The sequence below is a fragment of the Anabrus simplex genome, chromosome 6 (assembly GCF_040414725.1).
Source record: "Anabrus simplex isolate iqAnaSimp1 chromosome 6, ASM4041472v1, whole genome shotgun sequence".
Taxonomy (NCBI): Eukaryota; Metazoa; Arthropoda; class Insecta; order Orthoptera; family Tettigoniidae; genus Anabrus; species Anabrus simplex.
The window spans coordinates 118,710,202-118,730,610 of NC_090270.1; the positions used below are offsets into that span (position 1 = coordinate 118,710,202).

General features: G+C 39.9%; 1 protein-coding gene across 1 annotated transcript in view; it reads left to right on the forward strand.

Moving 5' to 3' along the window:
• LOC136876168 (dipeptidase 1) overlaps positions 1-20,409 on the forward strand; it is a 602,180-nt gene that overhangs the window by 115,635 nt on the left and 466,136 nt on the right. The window contains exon 2 of the mRNA XM_068228333.1: positions 5,204-5,721. Coding sequence (XP_068084434.1) covers positions 5,245-5,721 — 477 coding nt within the window. The 5' untranslated portion in view covers positions 5,204-5,244. The remainder of the gene's footprint in view (positions 1-5,203; positions 5,722-20,409) is intronic.

The following is a 20,409-nucleotide window of genomic DNA, read 5'->3' on the forward strand; positions in this document are numbered from 1 at the left end:
TGAATTAGAGGCCCTGGTCTAGAAAGCCAAGAATAATGTCCGAAAGGATTCGCCATGCCGATCACACGACACCTCCTAATCTGCTGGCTTTCGGACTGAGCAGTAGTCACTTGGTAAGACGAAGGCCTCTCGAGGCTAATAGCGTCAGGGGATTTAATTGTGATTTAATTTAATATTTTTTCTAGATTTTGTAGTCTTGAAATTATTTACGGATTTCTGGTATACAGTTTTGTGGGACATAAGGATTTTTACGGAAGAACTCAGTACTACAACACTGAACAGGTTACTTCACTGCGTCGCGGCACGGCCAGTTATGGATTCTCGTTCTGTAGTTGGGAGACGGGTGTTTTCGAATCCCCCATCGACCATCCTCGAAATGGTTTACCGTGGTTTCCCATTTCACGTACAGGCAAATGCCCAGATGGCTACTTTCTCAGGACCACACCCGCTTCCTTCCCATTCCTATCCCGTACAACTGAATCGGTTATTTGAGAAAACACAGATGTCCACTACTACTAATTTTGAGAAAAGAGGAAAAACATGCCTACAGCTTCTATTGGTTGGAATGTTTGTCTGGTTTTATACCAATTATATTATTAGAACTTCTGTAACAATTTTGATAATTTTTATAAAATAAGTTTTAAAAATGATATGGGGACTGAAAGGTACTGGACATATCTCAAATAAATAAACATTTAAGCGCACTACACATCACACTTCAATTACGTAACTAAGTTTCATATTTAAAATTCCCATCATACAACAATGAAGTCAAAATTCAGAACATTTTCCAACAATGTCCGTCTAAGCAATATCACTTATTAAATTTACTGAAGGACATTCTTCCTGTTGTCCGTCTCTATGGATAAATGGTTAGCGAGCTGGCCTTTTTTCGCAGGGGTGCCGGGTTCGGTTCCCGGCAGGGTCGGGAATTTTAACAATCATTGGTTAATTTCGCTGGCACGGGGGTGGGTGTATGTGTCGTCTTCATCATCATTTCATCCTCATCACGACGCGCAGGTCGCCTAAGGGAGTTAAATCAAAAGACCGGCACCTGGCGAGCCGAACTTGTCCTCGGACACTCCCAGCACTAAAAGCCATACGCCTTTTCATTTTTCATCCTTCCTGTTAACAGTAGCATCAAGAGAATATCTTCTGATGCCTGTTGTTCAAGTTCTTCAGATATATACTGCCTGTTAACCGTAGGTCAGGAGAAAATTGTCAAGGTCCCAGTAAAACACTTATAATAAGGCGGAGAGGTATACTTTCTCTCTGAAAGATGGGAATACATACAGTTTTTAACATTTATGCATGAAACATATTTTTTCCGAATTTTTTTGTTGCTGCTTTACGTCGCACTGACACAGATAGGTTTTATGGCGACGATGGGACAGGAAAGGACTAGGAAATGGAAGGAAGCGGCCGTGGCCTTAATTAAGGTACAGCCCCAGCATTTGCCTGGTGTGAAAATGGGAAACCACGGAAAACCATCTTCAGGGCTGCCAACAGTGAGGTTCGAACCCACTATCTCCCAGATGCAAGCTGACAGCTGCGCGCCCCTAACCGCAAGACCAACTCGCCCGGTTTGTCCAAAAATGGATATGTGTGGTTTCTTAAATAATCGATTGAATAATACCATCATCCACAGACACCATCCTCACAGAGCAGAACAGTAGCTCACTTTCATTAGACGTACTGGGAAAAGCAGTACAGAACTGGCAAGCCGAACATGTCCTCGGACACTCCCGGCACTAAAAGCCATATCCTAAAAAGAGAAGTGCTACAACGAAACTATGGACGCATTCTACTTGAGAAACTTCAAATCTAAACTTAGAGGCCGTGCTGTCTTTCTTTATGTTACAGTAAGGTATTTTACCTCTGGTTGTATACATGATATTTGTTTGGCCAAAAAAGTTAATTATTTATCGTTAGCACTGTACTTCATTGAGTGTGCATGCTTGTATTGATATACCACGAGCTCTCTTTTGATACATATGCATGTTGTATTCCAAGCAGAATGAATTGCACAGCACCCTTTTAATTTTAAGGCACAAATATGAGTCCCGAGAAACTGATGTTTGATGCATGAACCAGGTCAGTTTCTCCGGCAAGCAAGAAGACTGCGCTCAGTAATTTATGACTACAGCACACAGCCGAGGGATTAAACGTACTCTCCTTCCCTTAACTGTACTGAAAAATGTAATCCATGTTAGATTCGCTATTCTGGGGATGAAATGTAATTTCATCGTAAAGGAATGTTACTGTTTTTGTTTCAATCACATTTCGAGGTTGTTTCATTTATTTTGTTTGTTTTAAATATTACTGCGTTCTCTTTGCACTGAAATGTATTGTTTCATAAAATGGACTTCATAATCACGGTTACAGGCCCTATACAGGTTGTCCCAGGAGGAATGGTCAATATTCAACGTTGCAACAGGAACGATCAGGCAAGGAAATCAATGTTTAAAATATTATATATGATATAAGCCACGAATTTCAGCTAAATAAAATATAATAAAGTATGAGAAATTCTTAAAAATTACAACCCTTTTCTTAATCATCGTTATCCGGTCGATTAGATTAGCAGTTTGCTTTTGTACCACTACGAGCGCTAATGTAAGTCAATGCAGAGTTTCACTTAAGCCCCTATAACTCCATTCGGTGCGGACATTTTTCAAAAATCAAAAATAGCCTGCGGGTATTGAACCAAAGAACAAATTACAGAAAGAATTATGTAAATAAGTTAATTTGGCTAGGATCTGAATCTAAAAGAGGACGAGGAAAGAAACAAGCGATTTTTAGACTGTTCTACCGGAACTAAATTTAGGCCGCAGACATGCCAACTTTCAAAAGTGAAAAATCAGGAGAAATTTCGCAGCGAATCGCGACGTATTACGACACATCACTGATGGCAGAACATGTACAAATTCATTATAATTCAATACATTAACAATTTTATTTGCTCACATATATATTTTCCGTCATTTACTTGTCAATACTAAATACCGGACATACCTGAACTGTAGGAACATGTGACTTCTCATCCTTCAACATGGTGATCACATTACGACTAATTGTGCAACACACCAGTAGCTGACTTAGCCTTCTTCAGAAACTCGGAACTAAATTTTTGCTCAAAGCACTTGCATTGCTGAACTGATTTCAAGGTTAAAATGTTCTCCAAAGTTTCTTGAGACAGCAAGGATCTGAACTGTGTTTTAGTCTTTGTGACTCTGCTAAACATCCTTTCACATTCTGCATTGTTATGTGGAATTGATAAAATAGCAAGCATCAGCTTAGAGAGTCTGTCATATTTAAGTATACCGTCACCTGATTTCATCTGACCTACCAATGCCCATTGAACATCAATTCTTCCTTTTGCCAGGTCTGTTTCTTCGAGCTGAAAGTTACAAAACTGGGAGTGCAGAATATCAGTTTCTTTATCCAAATGTTCCGTTTCACTAGTCAAAATGTTCGGACACTTGTTTATGAAAAATCTAAGGCTAGAAAATGCCTTACTTATAGCAGAAATATTTGCAACTGCATTTAGGCCGGAAGTTATTTTCGAATATTTTTCTGGAAGTTTGATAGAAACCTTTCCGCGCCCTTTAGCCCTTCAACTTTCGGCACAGTTGAGGAAATTGCGTAGTATGGGGACCCTTACTTAATCTGCTAACAAAATAATGTTTCCAACATTGAAACTTTATCTGGAAATATGCCCTATTCCGAACAGTTTCAGAGCTGGAACACATTTAAAGTACATTTATCTTTGAGCTAGTGGCGCGCACGTATGTGTCTTACTCATCCAACCTCTTTGACGTTTTGGAATGGGTAGAAATTTTCCGGATGTAACGTTCGTCATACACGTGTTCGTGAGACATTGATACGTGTAGGAAGTCGTCGTGTGCTGGTAGTAGGACTACGTTGCACCATTTCAACAATGTGTTTCTCTTCCTGCATAGCTTGTTGAACTACACGCTAAGAAGGAAAATGGGAACATACCTGTTTCACGTAATGTGCTGAAAATTCTGGTAAACCCTCCACCATCAGGAATTCGACTTGTCGGAAAGCGCCGACGGTATTTCTCAACAGAAGCATGAACACTACCATCACAGAAGCCATAAACATTCACCATATCCGCATATTCTTCATTAGTGTACATGTGTGGCATTTTAGTCAGCGCGTGTACAAGTACAGTTCACCGATGCTCCTCTCTGATACACTCTCAGTTTCTCACACTATACTGCTAATAATAAGAGGTGGTGTCTGACAGGTAAGGTTGGAGGGAGGAGCACTGCATGTGCCATTTCACGATGTTGCCACATTCCAGCATTCCTTTCTACATACTCTTACCCCTCCCTTCCGGCTCACTTGTTCCCTCCTTCATTCTGACCGCTGTGATCTGTTGTAGACTACCTGGCCAGGCGGTGTCGTCCCATTTGCGATCACTCTTATACAAACAATCAGGTTCTTATCAGTGACAGTGACAGGTTTGGCAACTCCCAGCAAGACGAGCTGCCCTGAAGTGTTATCTCCATGGCAACCGCAGTCGCCCCACCCTCGTTTCCCTGGCAACCACACAGCCACTCCCTTTATCCCGCCTCGGCAGGCAGTAAACGGACCTCCCTCTAAGAAATGTCAGACGCCAACTCTTATTATTAGCAGTATAGTTCACTCACAACACACCATGGACAACTGCGCGCACAACGGTCTAATTTAATGGCAGAAAGACATCCCGAGCAAAGAGGTTGAAAGGGGTAGAATAAACCGTCAAAGAGGTTGGGTGGGTAACACATACGTGCGCGCCACTAGCCTAAAAACAAATGTACATTAAATGAGTTCTATCTTGGAAACGATTTGGAGTAGGGCATGTGTCCATATGAAGTTTTTTGCTTCAAATGATCATTCCTGTCATATCAATGACCATTCCTCCTGGGACACGCTGTATAGATGTCAATTGTTAGTGAGTTGCTGATAATCACCTTTCTCAGAAAAGAATCTCATGAACTTGGTTCATTTTAACTCTAAACCGTCCATATATCTGTGTTTTGGATGTAATTTCTTGATTTATTGTTCAATGTACTATCTCTTGTGTCGCTATAGTTTTGGTTTGAAAGTAAAGATGATATACTATAAACACCGTCATTTTGCACATGGATTTGGTTGTAAATGCACCTACCAATAACGTATTCTTTTGTTCCAGACTTCTTGAAGCAGACTGCGGTATGATACTCTGTTGGCAAAATGGAGAAAGTATGTACTTGCGATGAACGTACGTTTATTACGGATCGTCACCATCCGACTGTCTCCAGCAAGTCGACGAAAGACAATAGACCGAACGGCAGTGCTGTTCGAGGACTATGGTACCATCGTAGTGGAAGTAAGTGCAGTATTTTACTTAAAGAAAGACGACCAAGCTGTAAAAAGCAGACTACAGATTTCAGTAATCAGAAAGCAAACTCACTACCTATAGAAAATTGTGTTTCAAAATTGAACGATAGTGAAAAATTATTACCTTCCTCGGACGAGGATGGCTTCATCACCCTTGAAAAGTGTTCCAAACTCTGTGAAAGTGGTAGTGTCTGTGTGACGTCAACAGGTGGGAGTTACAGTAGCAGCAGTAGTGATCTATGGGACGAGGAGATTGTACTGAGGCACATAAAGGAATGTCGATGTACGTGCAACCACATGGGCTACGGGAACTACCTGGACTGGAAGGAGGTAAGAACCGATCAGTTACACACTAACATAATGTTTAGAGCTCAATTTTAATAGGTATAAACTGCTAATATTTAATATTTTAACGATAAGAAGGACACAGCTGATACACTACAAGTTAGGGAAATGCGTAGGGAAGTGTAGGACAATGGCGTTCAGCCGAGTGGCTCAGCACGCATGTAAATGGCGGCACTCTAAAGCTGTATAAAAATGTGAGGATAGAGAGTGGCAGAGAGGTAGATATAGCATTGTGTTTCTCTGCCATTCGTCGCTCCTAATCAACCCGCCCGCATCTCCTGGCCAGAGAGAACGTATTACCTACTAGGTGGCCCGCCTCACCCCTTCAGAATAGACAATTAAAAGTTTAGCGATAATACCTGCACCATTTGGGTGTACAGAGGGCTTTAGCATGCTTCGTCGATGAAAGTGACAATCGTATGAACACGTTTCGACCTTTGATCGCGGGGTCTCGCAGCCTATCGGGACTGTGGTTTATAAATTTATTACATTCCTAAGCTGCAATATTATTGTAAATAAGTGCAAAGCTAACAAAGGGTATTGCATTTTTTCTTTTTACTTTTTTACCGAGCAAGTTGGCCGTGCCGTTAGAGACGCGCAGCTGTGAGCTTGCTTCGGGAGGTAGTGGGTTCAAACCCCACTGTCGGTATCGCTGAGGATGCATGTATACAATGACACATATAAAATAGCCAAATAAAAGAACAGCTAATAAACTATTTCATATTAACAGAAGAAATCTGAAATGGACAACTGATCTGCTCACTGGTCATTGCAGTCTAAAGGGACATTTATGCAAGATTGGGAACGCAGTGAATCCCTCTTGTACTAGACTTCACAAAGCAGACGAAACTGCTGAACATACACTTTGTAAACGTGAAGCCTTAGGCATGCAAGGAGCTAACACTCTTGGGAGCCACTTTATTAACCCTTTGAGGGTCGGGTTTTCGAAGCACTGGCACACCCTGCAATTGAGGTTTAATTATAAATTAATGTAGAGGCACATAATACATTATATTGTTAAAATGGCTATGAAAAAAGTGAAAAACACACAATCGTCTTGATTGGATTTTGCGTGTTATATCATAAAATGTATTAGTGGACACGGATGCTGTGGCAGTCTTTGCACTGAGGTAGTGAACTGTTATTATCGAAATGAAATAAATGTAGAATTGATTTATAATGGTTACAGAACATGAGCCGAGAAAATACAGGAGTGTGAATGGATGGATCAGTAGACCGGTATCCTCATACTTCTGTGGTACGTTTGGGTATATGACCCTCAGCATAATTATTCCTAAAAATCAACGCACTCATTTCACAATTTTCTCTCTGTTTAGTGTTATAGAGAGGATGGTTCCCTAGTCCAGGCATCGTCAGTCGAGAGCTGAAAGAGGATTTCCACGAACTATGCACGATACAAGTTTTGCGCCTCCCTGCAGCTGGTAGTTGTTTCATTTCGGCTGCTTTAAGTCGTCATAAACTTCATCTGTATGGAAAAGAATAGAATCCTCACTTTCATCATTCGTCAACATTTCGAACACTTTCTCAATATCCAGTACTACTTGAGCACGACTCTGAGCGACCATGTTCGTCAGCTAGCAGATGATTCCCAAAAGCTGCAGACATTCACATACAAAAAGTTAGTTTGCAGAACTTCCTGTGAGGGTACGAACGAGAACAAGCTTCAGTAACGAAGCCAACGGATGGCAGATAGCGTATGGTTTTGAATCATTACTTGCCGGGCTGAGTGGCTCAGACGGTTAAGGCGCTGGCCTTCTAACCCCAACTTGGCAGGTTCGATCCTGGCTCAGTCCGGTGGTATTTGAAGGTGCTCAAATACGACAGCCTTGTGTGGGACTAAATTCCGGCACCTCGGCGTCTCCAAAGACCGTAAAAGTAGTTAGTGGGACGTAAAGCAAATAACATTAACATTAATTATTGAATCATTACTCAGAAACTTATAGAAGCAAAGATGTAACACGCGGAAATTCCACATTGGGTTGATTTTATTGAAGTCCCTAACATCCCCTTTGACAGTCACACACCATTTACCATCTGAATATGAACTTATAATTGGTCAAAGTGCAAGGTAAGCCATTGACGCCAACAAGTTTCAAACCTTCTTCGGAAGAAGAGTATTTAATTGTTCAAGAAAATAACACAGCAATATGTTTAATATATAATAAAATATTGAATCACATTAAAAATATTAGAAGAATATAAAGAGGTTTTAATGTCAGTCACTATATTACGACTTTGAGAGTAGGTTTCACGACATTCAGGCATTAGAAAAGGATCTGCACGTGTTCGCTATGCCCTTCTCAGTGGATGTGCAAACTGTTAGACCAGAACTGCAGCTAGAAATGATTGACTTACAGTGCAATACTCAAATGAAAGATAGGTTTGCAAACACAAAGAGTTTGAATGAATTTTATGTTCGTTTTCCACGGGAGAGATTTCCTAGATTGTACACATTTAATGCTCATATTGTAAGTATATTTGGATCAACTTATTTATGTGAAAAGACGTTTTCATTAATAAAAATTTGTAAATCTAGGCACAGAAGTATACTCACCGATGAAAACTTGAAATGTGTCTTGCGACTTGCCAGTACGCAGACAATACTAAACATAATACAATACTATCGAAACGAACCCAAAGGTTCCGTGAAGGAGGAGTAGACCTGTGATATGTTTCAGTTCGCGTTTTTAATACAAAGATTGAAATGTTTGTTAACGAGAATGCAAAGAATATGTACAAATCACATAAATTGTATTTTCTTTCGGTAAATGTACGTGCCCCAAAGCTTCAGTTAATCGTAAAAAGTGTTTATTCAGGAAGTATTGCACACTGCTGTATATTTTCTTTGTCATTGAATAATTTTCTTGTCCTGTTATACTCTTTAATCTGTATCCTGTTCGTCCCACATGACCCATGCTCCAATTCCTTGTTGTTGTTGTTGTTGTTGTTATTATGAACGCTGTTGTTCATATGGTAACATTTCCGAGCGGCAAGTACAGTACGAGCACAATATGCAACCCGCCTGACTGCTGCTCTCTTGTCACGTGACAAACACCCGTCCCGAGCGGAGCAAGTAACACCGGCTCCCTAGAGCAACTACGTGATGACGTCTGGCCTAGTCGTACTTCCTCTTGAAACAATAATCACCAGCACCAGCACCACCACCACCACCACCACCACCACCATTCAATTGGAAGGAAATGTAACAAGCAGTTTACCACTGGTGGCGACTTAAAACAAATAAATTTACTTTACGTCGCACCGATACATATAGGTCTTATGACTACTATGAGATAGAAAAGGGATAGGAGCGGGTAGGAAGCTACTGTGACCTTAATTCAATTACAGCCCCAGCATTTGCCTAGTGTGAAAATGGGAAACCAACGAAAGCAATCTTCAGGTCCGCCGACAATGGAGTTCTTCCGAATACGAGCTGGCAGCAATATTACACAAACCGCGAAGTCAACTCACTCGGTCGTATTTTGATGGCGGCAGATCACTTGAAATAGGAATGCAGAGTCGCAGTTTTGTGTGTGTGTGTAAATGAGCAGGGAACTACGGTGTTGCGAACAGGTGGAGAAATAATTCAAGAAGGTTAAGTTTGGTGTTCTTTAATTCATGATCTCTCTGACTATCCGTGTTAAAATGACTGTGAAACGGAGTTAAAACAGTCAGAAACGATTTCTAACAAAACGGTGTGGAAAATATTTACAGTAGTGTAAAGTGTCGTTTTCCGTACTTTTTGAGCACGGAAAGAAGGTGATTACGTGATAGTATGAAATAAAATATAATTTCCTTCCTTTAATATTTTACGCACATTTACTGACAACAACAATAACGGGTTCAATATATTTTTTCACAAACTTCCAAAATATTTTCGGAACTATTTGTCCTATCTAAAATCTGTGCTGAATGAAAGCTATAGACATGTTAAATTCTGATAATTTACATCCCACATATTCTGACCATACGGATTGTAATAATAGAGATACTCATGAATTTTGATTTCTGTCGGCAAACCTGAAAATGATTTTCCGTGGTTTCCCATTTTCACACCGCATTTATTTTACTTGAGGATCATCGGTATTAGAACATCCGATGTCAACAGATTATTTTGTTTCATAAGGTTGTACATTAATATTAAGGCCACGGTCGATTCTTCCCACTTCTAGTCCTTGCCTGTCCCATCGTCGCCGTAAGACCCGTCTGTGTTGGTGCGACGTAAAGCAAATTGTAATAAATAAATAAATAAATAAATAAATAAATAAATAAATAAATAAATAAATAAATAAATAAATAAATAAATAAATAAATAAATAAATAAATAAATAAATAAATAAATAAATAAATAAATAAATAAATAAATAAATAAATAAATAAATTAATTAATTAATTAATTTTAGTACCAAGTCTATCAACGTCGAACATAGCTAAAATGAAAATATTTTTAAATCATCACGGCAGTGAGTTAAATGTTGATGATGGGCACTGTTGACGTGACTGCTTTTATAACGTACAGGTGGTGGTGATTATTGTTGAAGAAGTGCAAGTAGGCAACCATCCTCTATAGACAATAATCGGAGAAAAAATGGAAGGGAACCGACACTCAGAAAAATGAAGGTATCAGAAAAAGAAAGAAGGGCCGCGAAGGGCGTGAAAATGAAAAACTCCCTTGGTCTCGAATGCTGTAATGCCGCCGGGGTCGGAAAAGGACAAGAGTTGGCCAAGGAAGGTCGGATAGGATAGATGAATTTGAAGTGGAAATAATGCCAGGAGTCATCTGAGAGCCTCGTCGTCACCAACCCAGGCTTCCAAATTAAGAGCCCTTGGGGCCCCTTTTAGTCACCTCTTATGACAGGCAGGGTTTACTGTGGGTGGTATTCTACCGCCTACCTTCCTCAGGGGCATTTATAACGCACAGAACCATGTGATCTTCAGCCCTCACTGATCAGGAAGATAATTAAGACGACCATCGAACTGAGAAGGAAAATAATACGTGAAAAGGGAGTCAAGAAGGAAGGAGGATTTTTTCAATCTGCTTTACGTTGCAGATAGGTCTTGCGATGACGATGGGATAGGCAAGGGCCAGGAATGGGAAGGTAGCGACCGTGGCCTTGAATAAGGTACAGCCCCAGGAAATAAAAGAATCTGTTGATATCGTATTCTCTAATACCGATGAACCGGAAGTAAAATACAGGTGACACACTGACCATTGTTAACTGAGATGTACTTTCCCTCGTCGGCTGCTGCATATCATCTATACTAGATGGCATTACTACTGAAATTGTCTAAAAACTAACCCATCAAGGACGGGTTCAGCAGCTAGTATCAAGTAACACAAATCATATTACGAGTATTATTAATAATAAACATACTCGTGCTGTATTCGGTAACCTGCGTTTTGCGGCAGACTATCTATTACTTTGTACAGTAATTGAGAACTGATACCGAATATCACCTGCTAAACAATGGGTTGTATGATGATAATAATATCTGTACAATCCTTCCGCTCACAGTGTAATGGACGGTGTATTCTCCCCACACCACTTCCTCTTCCGGTAACTCAATAACAATATATAGAACGTAACTAATTAGTTCTATCTGATAGCCTCAGTAAGCCACATAATGTTACCGGCGTGTAAATGTGAGTGGATGAAGGGGATACGCTATTTAATAGTCAAATCTAAATTATGATGGACACAAGATACAGCAATCCATGTATTTCTGCTAAAACGACAGCTCTTCACGTTGTTGTATGCGGTCCCCTAAACAATGACTTCATTCCTAGTAATAACTTAAAGCAGATGGAATTTGGGTTGTTTTAGATTTTGTTGTTAAAAAGCAAATCAAGAATTTTTTGTTAAAATTCTTGCATAATTTGTTAAAACTTGTTCTAGAAGTACGGCTTTTAACGTCCTCCTGATCAAATGTTCAATGTGTAGATTAGTTTGCTGCAGTTCTACAGCCGACTTTATTATCCGCCTCCTCTTGAGTTCAGCATAGCTTCCACCTTTAATGTCTCCCATCTTTCGTAACTGTAAGAGCACCTCAGCGTCTTGGCGTGCTGCAAAATCACTTGGTATCGGAGTCAGTCACTCCCTAGATAGCCAGATGCCTGTTACTTCATCTGAGTTAAGCGAATATTATATGACATCAGTCACTAACTCCAACTCTCCGAAAGTATCAAAGATTGTCAAACATTGTACATTTCTCCCTCCATGTAACAGAGATAAATTTTATTTCATGTACGTACACTCTTCACAGGTAAAAAAACAGATCAATTCGAAATAAAGTTAAACCAAACCAAACACCACGGCACTTAACGCTCTTGAAAGGACCTTGGCCTGCCCAGCGACCGCTGCTCAGCCCGAAGGCCTGCAGATTACGAGGGGTCGTGTGGTCAGCACGACTCATCCTCTCGGCCGTTATTCTAGGCTTTCGAGACCGGGGCCGCCATCTTACCATCAGATAGCTCCTCAATTCTAATCACGTAGGCTGAGTGGACCTCGAACCAGTCCTCAGGTCGAGAGAAAAATCCTTCACCTGGCCGGAAATCGAACCCGGGGCTTCCGGGCGAGAGGCAGGCACGCTACCCCTACACCACGGGGGCCGGGAAATAAAGTTAAAGGTCCAGATAATATTTCAGTATCCATGGTTTCTACCTGCGTTCACACACAATATTTCTTCCTGCCCTTGTGCATTTATTTGTCTCTACAGAGTGGAGTTTATCCCTCGGAATGGAAGCGTGCGAAAGTACGCTCTGTGGCCAAAAAGAAAATAACAGCAGTCTGTAGTGATTTTAGGTATATGGACATCCTCTGTGCGCTTAATAAGGCACTAGAAAAATTGTTCATGAGCTTATATGTGAACATCTCTCTAAATACCATATTATAAATCCCTACCAGTCTGGCTGCAAGAAGGACCATAGTACTACTATTGCTCTGCTGAAGGTTACAGATGATATATGCGCGGCCACCGATAAGAGGCAGCTTACTATCTTACGTCCCTTTGATTTCTCTAAGGCATTTGACTGTGTTAATCATGAGTTGTTTCTTGGCAAGCTGAAGTCAATTCGCTTTTCGAAGAGTGCTCTGTCGTAGTTTGAATCATATCCGTCACATAGATCAAAAAGAGTCACGGTTGTTGACGGGCGATGCTGTAGCTGGCAATTCGAAAAATATGGCGTACCACAAGTATCAGTCCTAGGTCCATTATGTTTTTCTATTTATATTAATGACATTGCTGAAGACTTTAAAATCAGTGCCTTTCATATGTATGCTGAAGACTAACAAGCTTACTTCCACTTTAGTCCCACAACGCACCTTCTTGTTTAATGCACTTTAATTACGACATCTCTTGATTGATAGAAGGAGCGCAAATCATAACCTCCAATTAAATTTGGATAAGACTCTGCTTATTTGCACAGGTTACAGGAAACTACTGAAAACTCTTGATCTGAAATTCCTTCCACCAATAAAAGTTCTAGATACAGATATCCATTATAGTGACACCGTTAACAATCTAGGTCTAAGTTTCGACAGAACCTTATCCTGGTCTGATCATATGTCAATTGTGATCCGAAAAGTTGTGTCATCCATGTGTATTTTGAAAAGTAGCATCTCATGTACACCACCTTTCATGCGAAAACTTTTTGTTCCAAATTTTATATTTTCAATCATTTACTATGGTTCAGTCGTATACAGCGACTTATCTGAAACTGTGAACATAAAAGTACGGAGGGTACAAAACGTATGTGTTCGTTACGTGACAAATGCCAGACGTGATGAACACGTAACACCCTATTAGACATAGCTGCAACGGTTGAAACCCCATGAACGTCGGGAAAACTCACGCACAAAATTCTCAAACTGAAGACCCCACCATAGCTTCAAAATGTATTTAAATCTACTGAGTCGGTACATAACAGAGATAATAGATTTACAGAAATTACCTACCAAATTCCCCTCAATAGTATTACTAAATTTAATAAATATTTTGTTTCCACTACATCAGATATCTTTAAGTCTTTAATCTTCACCATTTCGCAACAGACTTCCCGACGTTCATGGAGTTTCCAAATGCGTATCTCAGATTTTCCGTGTTGTCTCCTGTTCGCGAGAAAAAGAATGACTCGACCCTCGTAGTTTGAGAACCTCTGATCCAGGGAAGCAGAACTTTAGTCACGGCCAGGTTTACGTGGCGTCCTCTCGAGTGTCGAGGGGGCATAACCTATATATTTATGTATCCAACGAGAAGGTCGTAAAGAGTGAGTTGTAAGACACACATATACTTGTGGACCACCTTAATTTAACCACTTTAATCCTTGTTCATGAATTTGTTTGTGTAACTCCTCTTCGTTTCTTCTGTTATGCACATGATTTCGCTTACTCTTCAAATGACGGATAACATTACTATTTTCTGCGGGTTTCATGCTCTGAATTGAGTGACCGACAACGAACCTACCGGTTACCTGGCAACGTCTCTGACTGCTTGCCAGCAGTGAAGTAAAGTATTGCCATTTTCGTCATTATTCCTGTAAACTCGTGGTTGTTCTTTGGGCAGAGGGCGAGAAAGATGTCAAACTGCCATTTTGCAGGATATTTGTGGAATATCGGTGGGGGTTACAATCGTATTCGAATAGCACTAAGGGAGGCTGTTAATATTTCAACAGTACTGCGGACTGTAGGCCATTATTTCGCACCTTACATGTGTTTTATGTTATTTGCTATAAATGTTACTGTATTTCTCTTTTACTTCCGTTCTCTGCTTTAATTTCTTGCCTCTGCCTTGCCTCTTTAAGTAATAACACCGTAAGTCACCTTATTATCTAAGAATCCCTGCACCTAAATTTTTTCTCTGTTTCTGCTCTCTTAAATCTGTAACTTATATAATCACAAGTTAATGAGGGATATTTCATTGTTACAATACATCCACTTCGTTTTCAGCTTTACATAAAGCTGCTTTTCTAGATTTTAATCAAAACCCCCAACTCGATTCTGACTTGCATTACGAAAAGGGGCCTGTCCTTATAATGAAAACTCCACATCTCCAATTTGAGTGGCAGTAGGCAAGTGCGCCCGTTATAGTAGAAACTTACTAACTCGATTGTGAACTGCGGTAGGAAATGTGGCCTGCCATTTTCATCGAAACTTCCCAATGCGCACCCTACATCGCAAAAGACGTGTGGGGCCCTCTCAGTGGTGTTTCCCGGACAGCGCTAAGAGACATAATCTTTCTCATTGCGTGTACAGCAATTTACGTAGAAATCCGTTTACAATGTGGAATACCGCAGCGAAGCACGGGTACTTTAGCTAGTTACCTAATAAATATGAAATATTTTGACTGGAGTATTCGATGTTTCTAAGATGAGATGACCTGTAACGATGATCAGGTAAGGGAAGACACGATTCAATAGCCTCACTGTACGTGACTGTTTCGATGGACATGACTTAAGTGTAGGGATAGAAATCTACGAGTAGTCGTGCTGCGGTCGCTGCTTCTGAATATTAGATGATACTCGCCACAGCCCTCACGTATCCCCAACCTTTCACCCTAAGCACATACTTACGGAGAGTAAACCGACCGATAAAATGTCGTACTGATGAAATTAATCTCCTCTTGGGAATGGTTGTCAAAAACTCCGTAGATATGAAAGCTACTTCGCTATATTAATGTCAGTTTTGTGGTCAGAAACACTCTGGGAGTGTTGTATTTTCATGAAAGTTGGGAATAACTGAAGACCTCCCCCGAATATGGATGTAACCTTTAATTAGTCTTTTTTCAGGAGAGAGGAAAATTATTTTCAGAGTCTGTTTCTTGGTATACACTACTTGAACCAATTCTATATGCGAGTGTACAAAAGAGTTAATCTGTTAAAACAATCGTAAAACAACTAAACAATTAAAACAATATTTTATTGTTATAACTTTGTAAGTTATACAATGTAAAATAATCTGCAATTACTGTATATATTACGTTTTATACAACAAAAGGGAAATCCTGTACATGCAATTGCAACACAAATGCTATTAGTGTAATAATAAAGAAACAACAGTAACAATAAAAATGTCAAGGAAATATTTCAAAGTATAGAGAGTCTGTCTATGGCCTGGTGATGAAACATCACAAGCACTGTCCACCATCTCGACAGATGTTCCATCCTTGCACCACCGAGGACAAATATCTGCTGGCTGAAAACCAGCTTAAAGTTCGAATGTAAGAGATAAGATAACGCCACAGCATGGAGACGTGATGATACACGCTATTTCCAGTGAAATCTCACTTTTCAAACATTTTTTGTTACATACTAATTCCGGGGAGGCCTTCAATTACATATTGTCATCATTGTAGTTAAGTTCCATTACTAACATTCTTGAGTCATCATCACACAGTACTTAGGAAGTCCTATTTTTCAGATTAGATCCCTTATTCACCGCATGACACTGATTTACAAGAGGTTGATATCTGACATGATGTTTACTGTTCCTAGTGCAGTTTTCATGCTGATTTAAAATATGATAACCGTTTTGCATTATCACGTCAGATTTTTAAGATTTTGACAAAGTTTTGTTTTTTATGGAACACCGTTCATAGAAAATTGTTTTCAGTATTTTTCGTTTTTCAAAGTTTCATTTGTTTCTCTGTTATAGTCTGTGACATAGTATATTATGGCGTTCAGAGGTTTTGATACATGTGCGGCTATGTCAGAGACAAGTCCAATGAGTGTCATGTCATGCATTCGGACTAATCTATATAAATAAAATTGTAGCGGATCCACTGTCTTTAATTTAGTTTTTTTTGTGCCAATTTTTCAGATATCCGATTTAGGTCAACTCAAGACCATATAAAACGCTTTTAGCTTTCGTATTTGTTTGTCAGTCTGTTCCACCATCACGGCGAAACGGCTGGATAGATCTCGACCAAACTTCATATATAGAGTATACTAATCCAGGGGAAGGTTTAGATATACATATGATTTAGAATCAATGAATAGAATGGGTTTTTATAGGAAAACTACAACAGTTTTCTTCCATTTTCTCTTATACAATTGATGTTCTGTAAAATATGTAGACTCCATGTGAAATGTCCCTTTATTTTAAACAAATTTTGTTATGTACATAACTTCACTTGGTCACTGGAAACTCTTTCCTTATTCCTTTGAGGTAAAATTCCAGGCTGTTCAAATATATTACTTTTAGGCCCCTAAAATATCGAAATATGGCAGCAATTTCAATGTCGGTGCAGACCCTCGGACCGTGGTAAAAGCTTTTTAAACGATAAGTCATTTCACAAAGCAGATTACACAATCGCTGCTTAATTTGGAGAGATCTTCAACTTTGGTTCTATGCCTTATTGCCCTATCTCGATTCTTTTTCCTCTAGATAGCGCAGCATATCTTGATTATAATCAAATCTCTCCAACTTGATTGTGACTGGCATTACGAATGAAAAGTATCCATCTCTATTGTGAATGGCGGTTGGAGGGTGAGAAGGATATATTAGAAACTCCCGAACTCGAGTGTGAATGGCAGTAGGAAATGTGGCCTGCAGTTATCATCAACATTTCCCCAACTTGCACCTTATATCGGAAACAACGCATGGGGTTCTTCCCGTGGTGTTTCTCGGATAACGCTAAGAGACATGCAATTTACGGGTAATGTAATCTTACTGCGTGTACAGTAACTTAGTAGAACTGCGTATACAAGATAGAATACCATAGCGAAGCACAGATACATTTGCTAGTCTTAGATAAAACCGTATTAATTAGTATTCCATGTAGCAATCAATGCTCTAGTGAATGTTCTATCTGTGAGTTGTTTTCCCTGATATATTTTTCAATATATATAAATGGTTGATGTCGTATATCTCAAGAACGCTGGGCGATAGAGACAAATGGTTTGCATTTTGAGTTTAATTTAATGAAAGAAATATATATGATCATTTGATTTTCAAAAAGTGAAAGACACCAAATTTTGTTTCTAAACGCTGCTCTTGCCAGTATGGATCTGCCTTTCACAACGGCTGATCGTCTGCTATCTGAAGTGATTTTGGTTCCTAAACATTTACACATTAGATTTAAAAAGTTGGCAGCTGCATAGCATTTAAAGACACGCACTCATAAGTAGGAAAGGAAATACGATGTCAAATATCAGTTATACAGTAATGCAGTTCATGCTATTTGGTTCGAATGTAAATGCATGTCTATATAACTTTCTTTACCACAAGTCCAAACATAGGTCTTATGGGACAGAAAAGGCCTAAGAATGGGAAGGAAGCGGCCGTGGCCTTAATTAAGATACAGCCCCATCATTTGCCTGGTGTCAAAGTGGGAAACCACGGAAAACCATCTTCAAGGCTGCCGTTAGTGGGATTCGAACCCTATCTCCCGGATGCGAGCTCACAGCTGCGTGCCCCTAACCGCACGGCCAACTCGCCCGGTCCTACAAGATCAAATCGACCATCTGTACTCTAACGCCCCTCTTTGATAATACGTTTTTCAGTCATGGCCTCCGTCAATATTTCACATCACAGCCTGCACGGGTCCTAGGTGACATCTCATCACACATTTTGTTTCGCTAAGTGGTGGTTTGGTGGTGGTGGTGGTGGTGATTATTGTTTTAAGGGGAAATACAACTATAGGACACAAATCAAAGAGAATAAATGGAAGGGATCCGGCACTTCGAAAAATGAAGATATCGGCCAAAGAAAGGCAAGAGCCTCGTAGGGCGTGAAAATGAAAGACTCCCTAGGCCTCGAGTGCTCTAATACCATCGGGGTCGGAAAAGAACAAGACCTATCCAAGGGATCTCCGATAGTATAGATGAAAGTGAGGAGCCTGGTATAAGTAAGGACTCAGCTAGGAACTCCGTGATCGCAAACCGACGCTCCCAAGCTGAGAGCCCCTAGGGCCCATTTTAGTCACCTCTTATGGTAGGCAGGGGATTCTGTGGGTGTTATTCTGCCCACAGGGTATTTTGAATCGCAAATTTTGCGCCGCGGTTTTTCATATGTCCCTCAGCCATAAGACATTTATGCGAATGTTAATAAGAAATTCATTAAATGCAGTGTCTGAATTGCGGCCTTGTATGGGTCGGAAGTGTGGACTATTACTGCGTATGGTAAGAGACGTCTGGAGTCATTTAAAATGTGGTGGTGGGGAAGGATGGAAAATATATTGTGGAAAGCATGGTTGACAAATAAAGACATTCTTATCATAATTAACTGGTAAAATTATATTTCTATCGCCAGCCATTAGGAAAACAAGAGACCAATTAATTGGTCATCTTTACAGACACAATAGTTTTATAGTTTACGGAATGGAAGGAATGCTGCATGGCAGTCAAGGTCGACTACAACATATGAGGCAGATCAAAGAGGATACATGTGTAGGCTCATATGAAGTAGTGAAGAGGCTGACAGATAATAGAGAGGAGTTAATATTAATACTATAATGCCACTTACTTTACGTCCCACTAACTACTTTTATGGTTTTTGGAGACGCCGAGGTGACGAACTTTAGTCCCGCAGGAGTTATTTTACGTGCCAGTAAATCTACCGACACGAGGCTGATATATTTGAGCACCTTCAAATACCACCGGACTGAGGCAAGTTAGGGTCAGAAGGCCAGTACCTCAACCGTCTGAGCCACTTAGGCAGTCGTACAGCGGAGTGGATGGTAAGAATTACTGTCAACGAATCTTCGGATTCAGGAAGTGTAAAAGTGATTTTAAATTTTCGAATTAATTTAGGACATTTAAAACATTATGAGAAGGCAATTTATGTCACTTAATATAAAACCAGTACTCTCCTCCATCACATGATTAAGAAATGTAAATAGTTGGTAACTAGCTCAGTGGTCTACTGCCACTCGTATAAATATCCGTATTCAGATATCGACCTAAACCTCACGAACACCGAGTAGAAATATTGGTTTTATTGTGTGCCATCGATATATATATCGCTGAAAGGAGATTGAGTTGAGCCAGGCCTTCTCAAAGGAGGCACGAAGCGGCTCACTCGAGCCATAACGAGAAGAAACATCCTGCGGCGGTGTGGCTTGACTTTGAGAAGCAACGCGACTGACGGAGATATCCTTGCTAATATTATATTTTAATAACCTTCCTCCAATAAAAACAAGCTAATACTCTGACTTTTGCGATCTTCATACCCTAGTTTGTGATGTATTTTATTGATCCACTGGACTAAAGATAATTTAATTTCCTAATATCGTTGTTGGTCTACCAACAAAATTCCCTTCCGGATTGCAAAGTGGAAAATTTCAAACCACTATTGTGTGAGGGATGTTGTGATGGCAGCAATGTGATGTATTGCGGAAGCAATTGAAGTTTAAACTGACTGACAAGAAGATTACAGGACGACGATGCTACTGAAAATACAATAACTAACAAAACATGAATAAGATGCAGTAAAGAATACGTTTGATATGAATGATTCAGTTTTAGCATTTCAAAGGTTTATACAGAAAAATGTCGCCCAATAATAACAACCCGTAACAGCGACTATCGCAGCGACCTCACAGTTTTGCGCTCCGTGTTCAAATCCCGAAGACCTTTTTTGTTTTTGTTTTCGTTCATTTATCTACTTATGTCTATTGACGCCTACTGCTCGAATGTTTCTTATCAAGTTAGTGGAT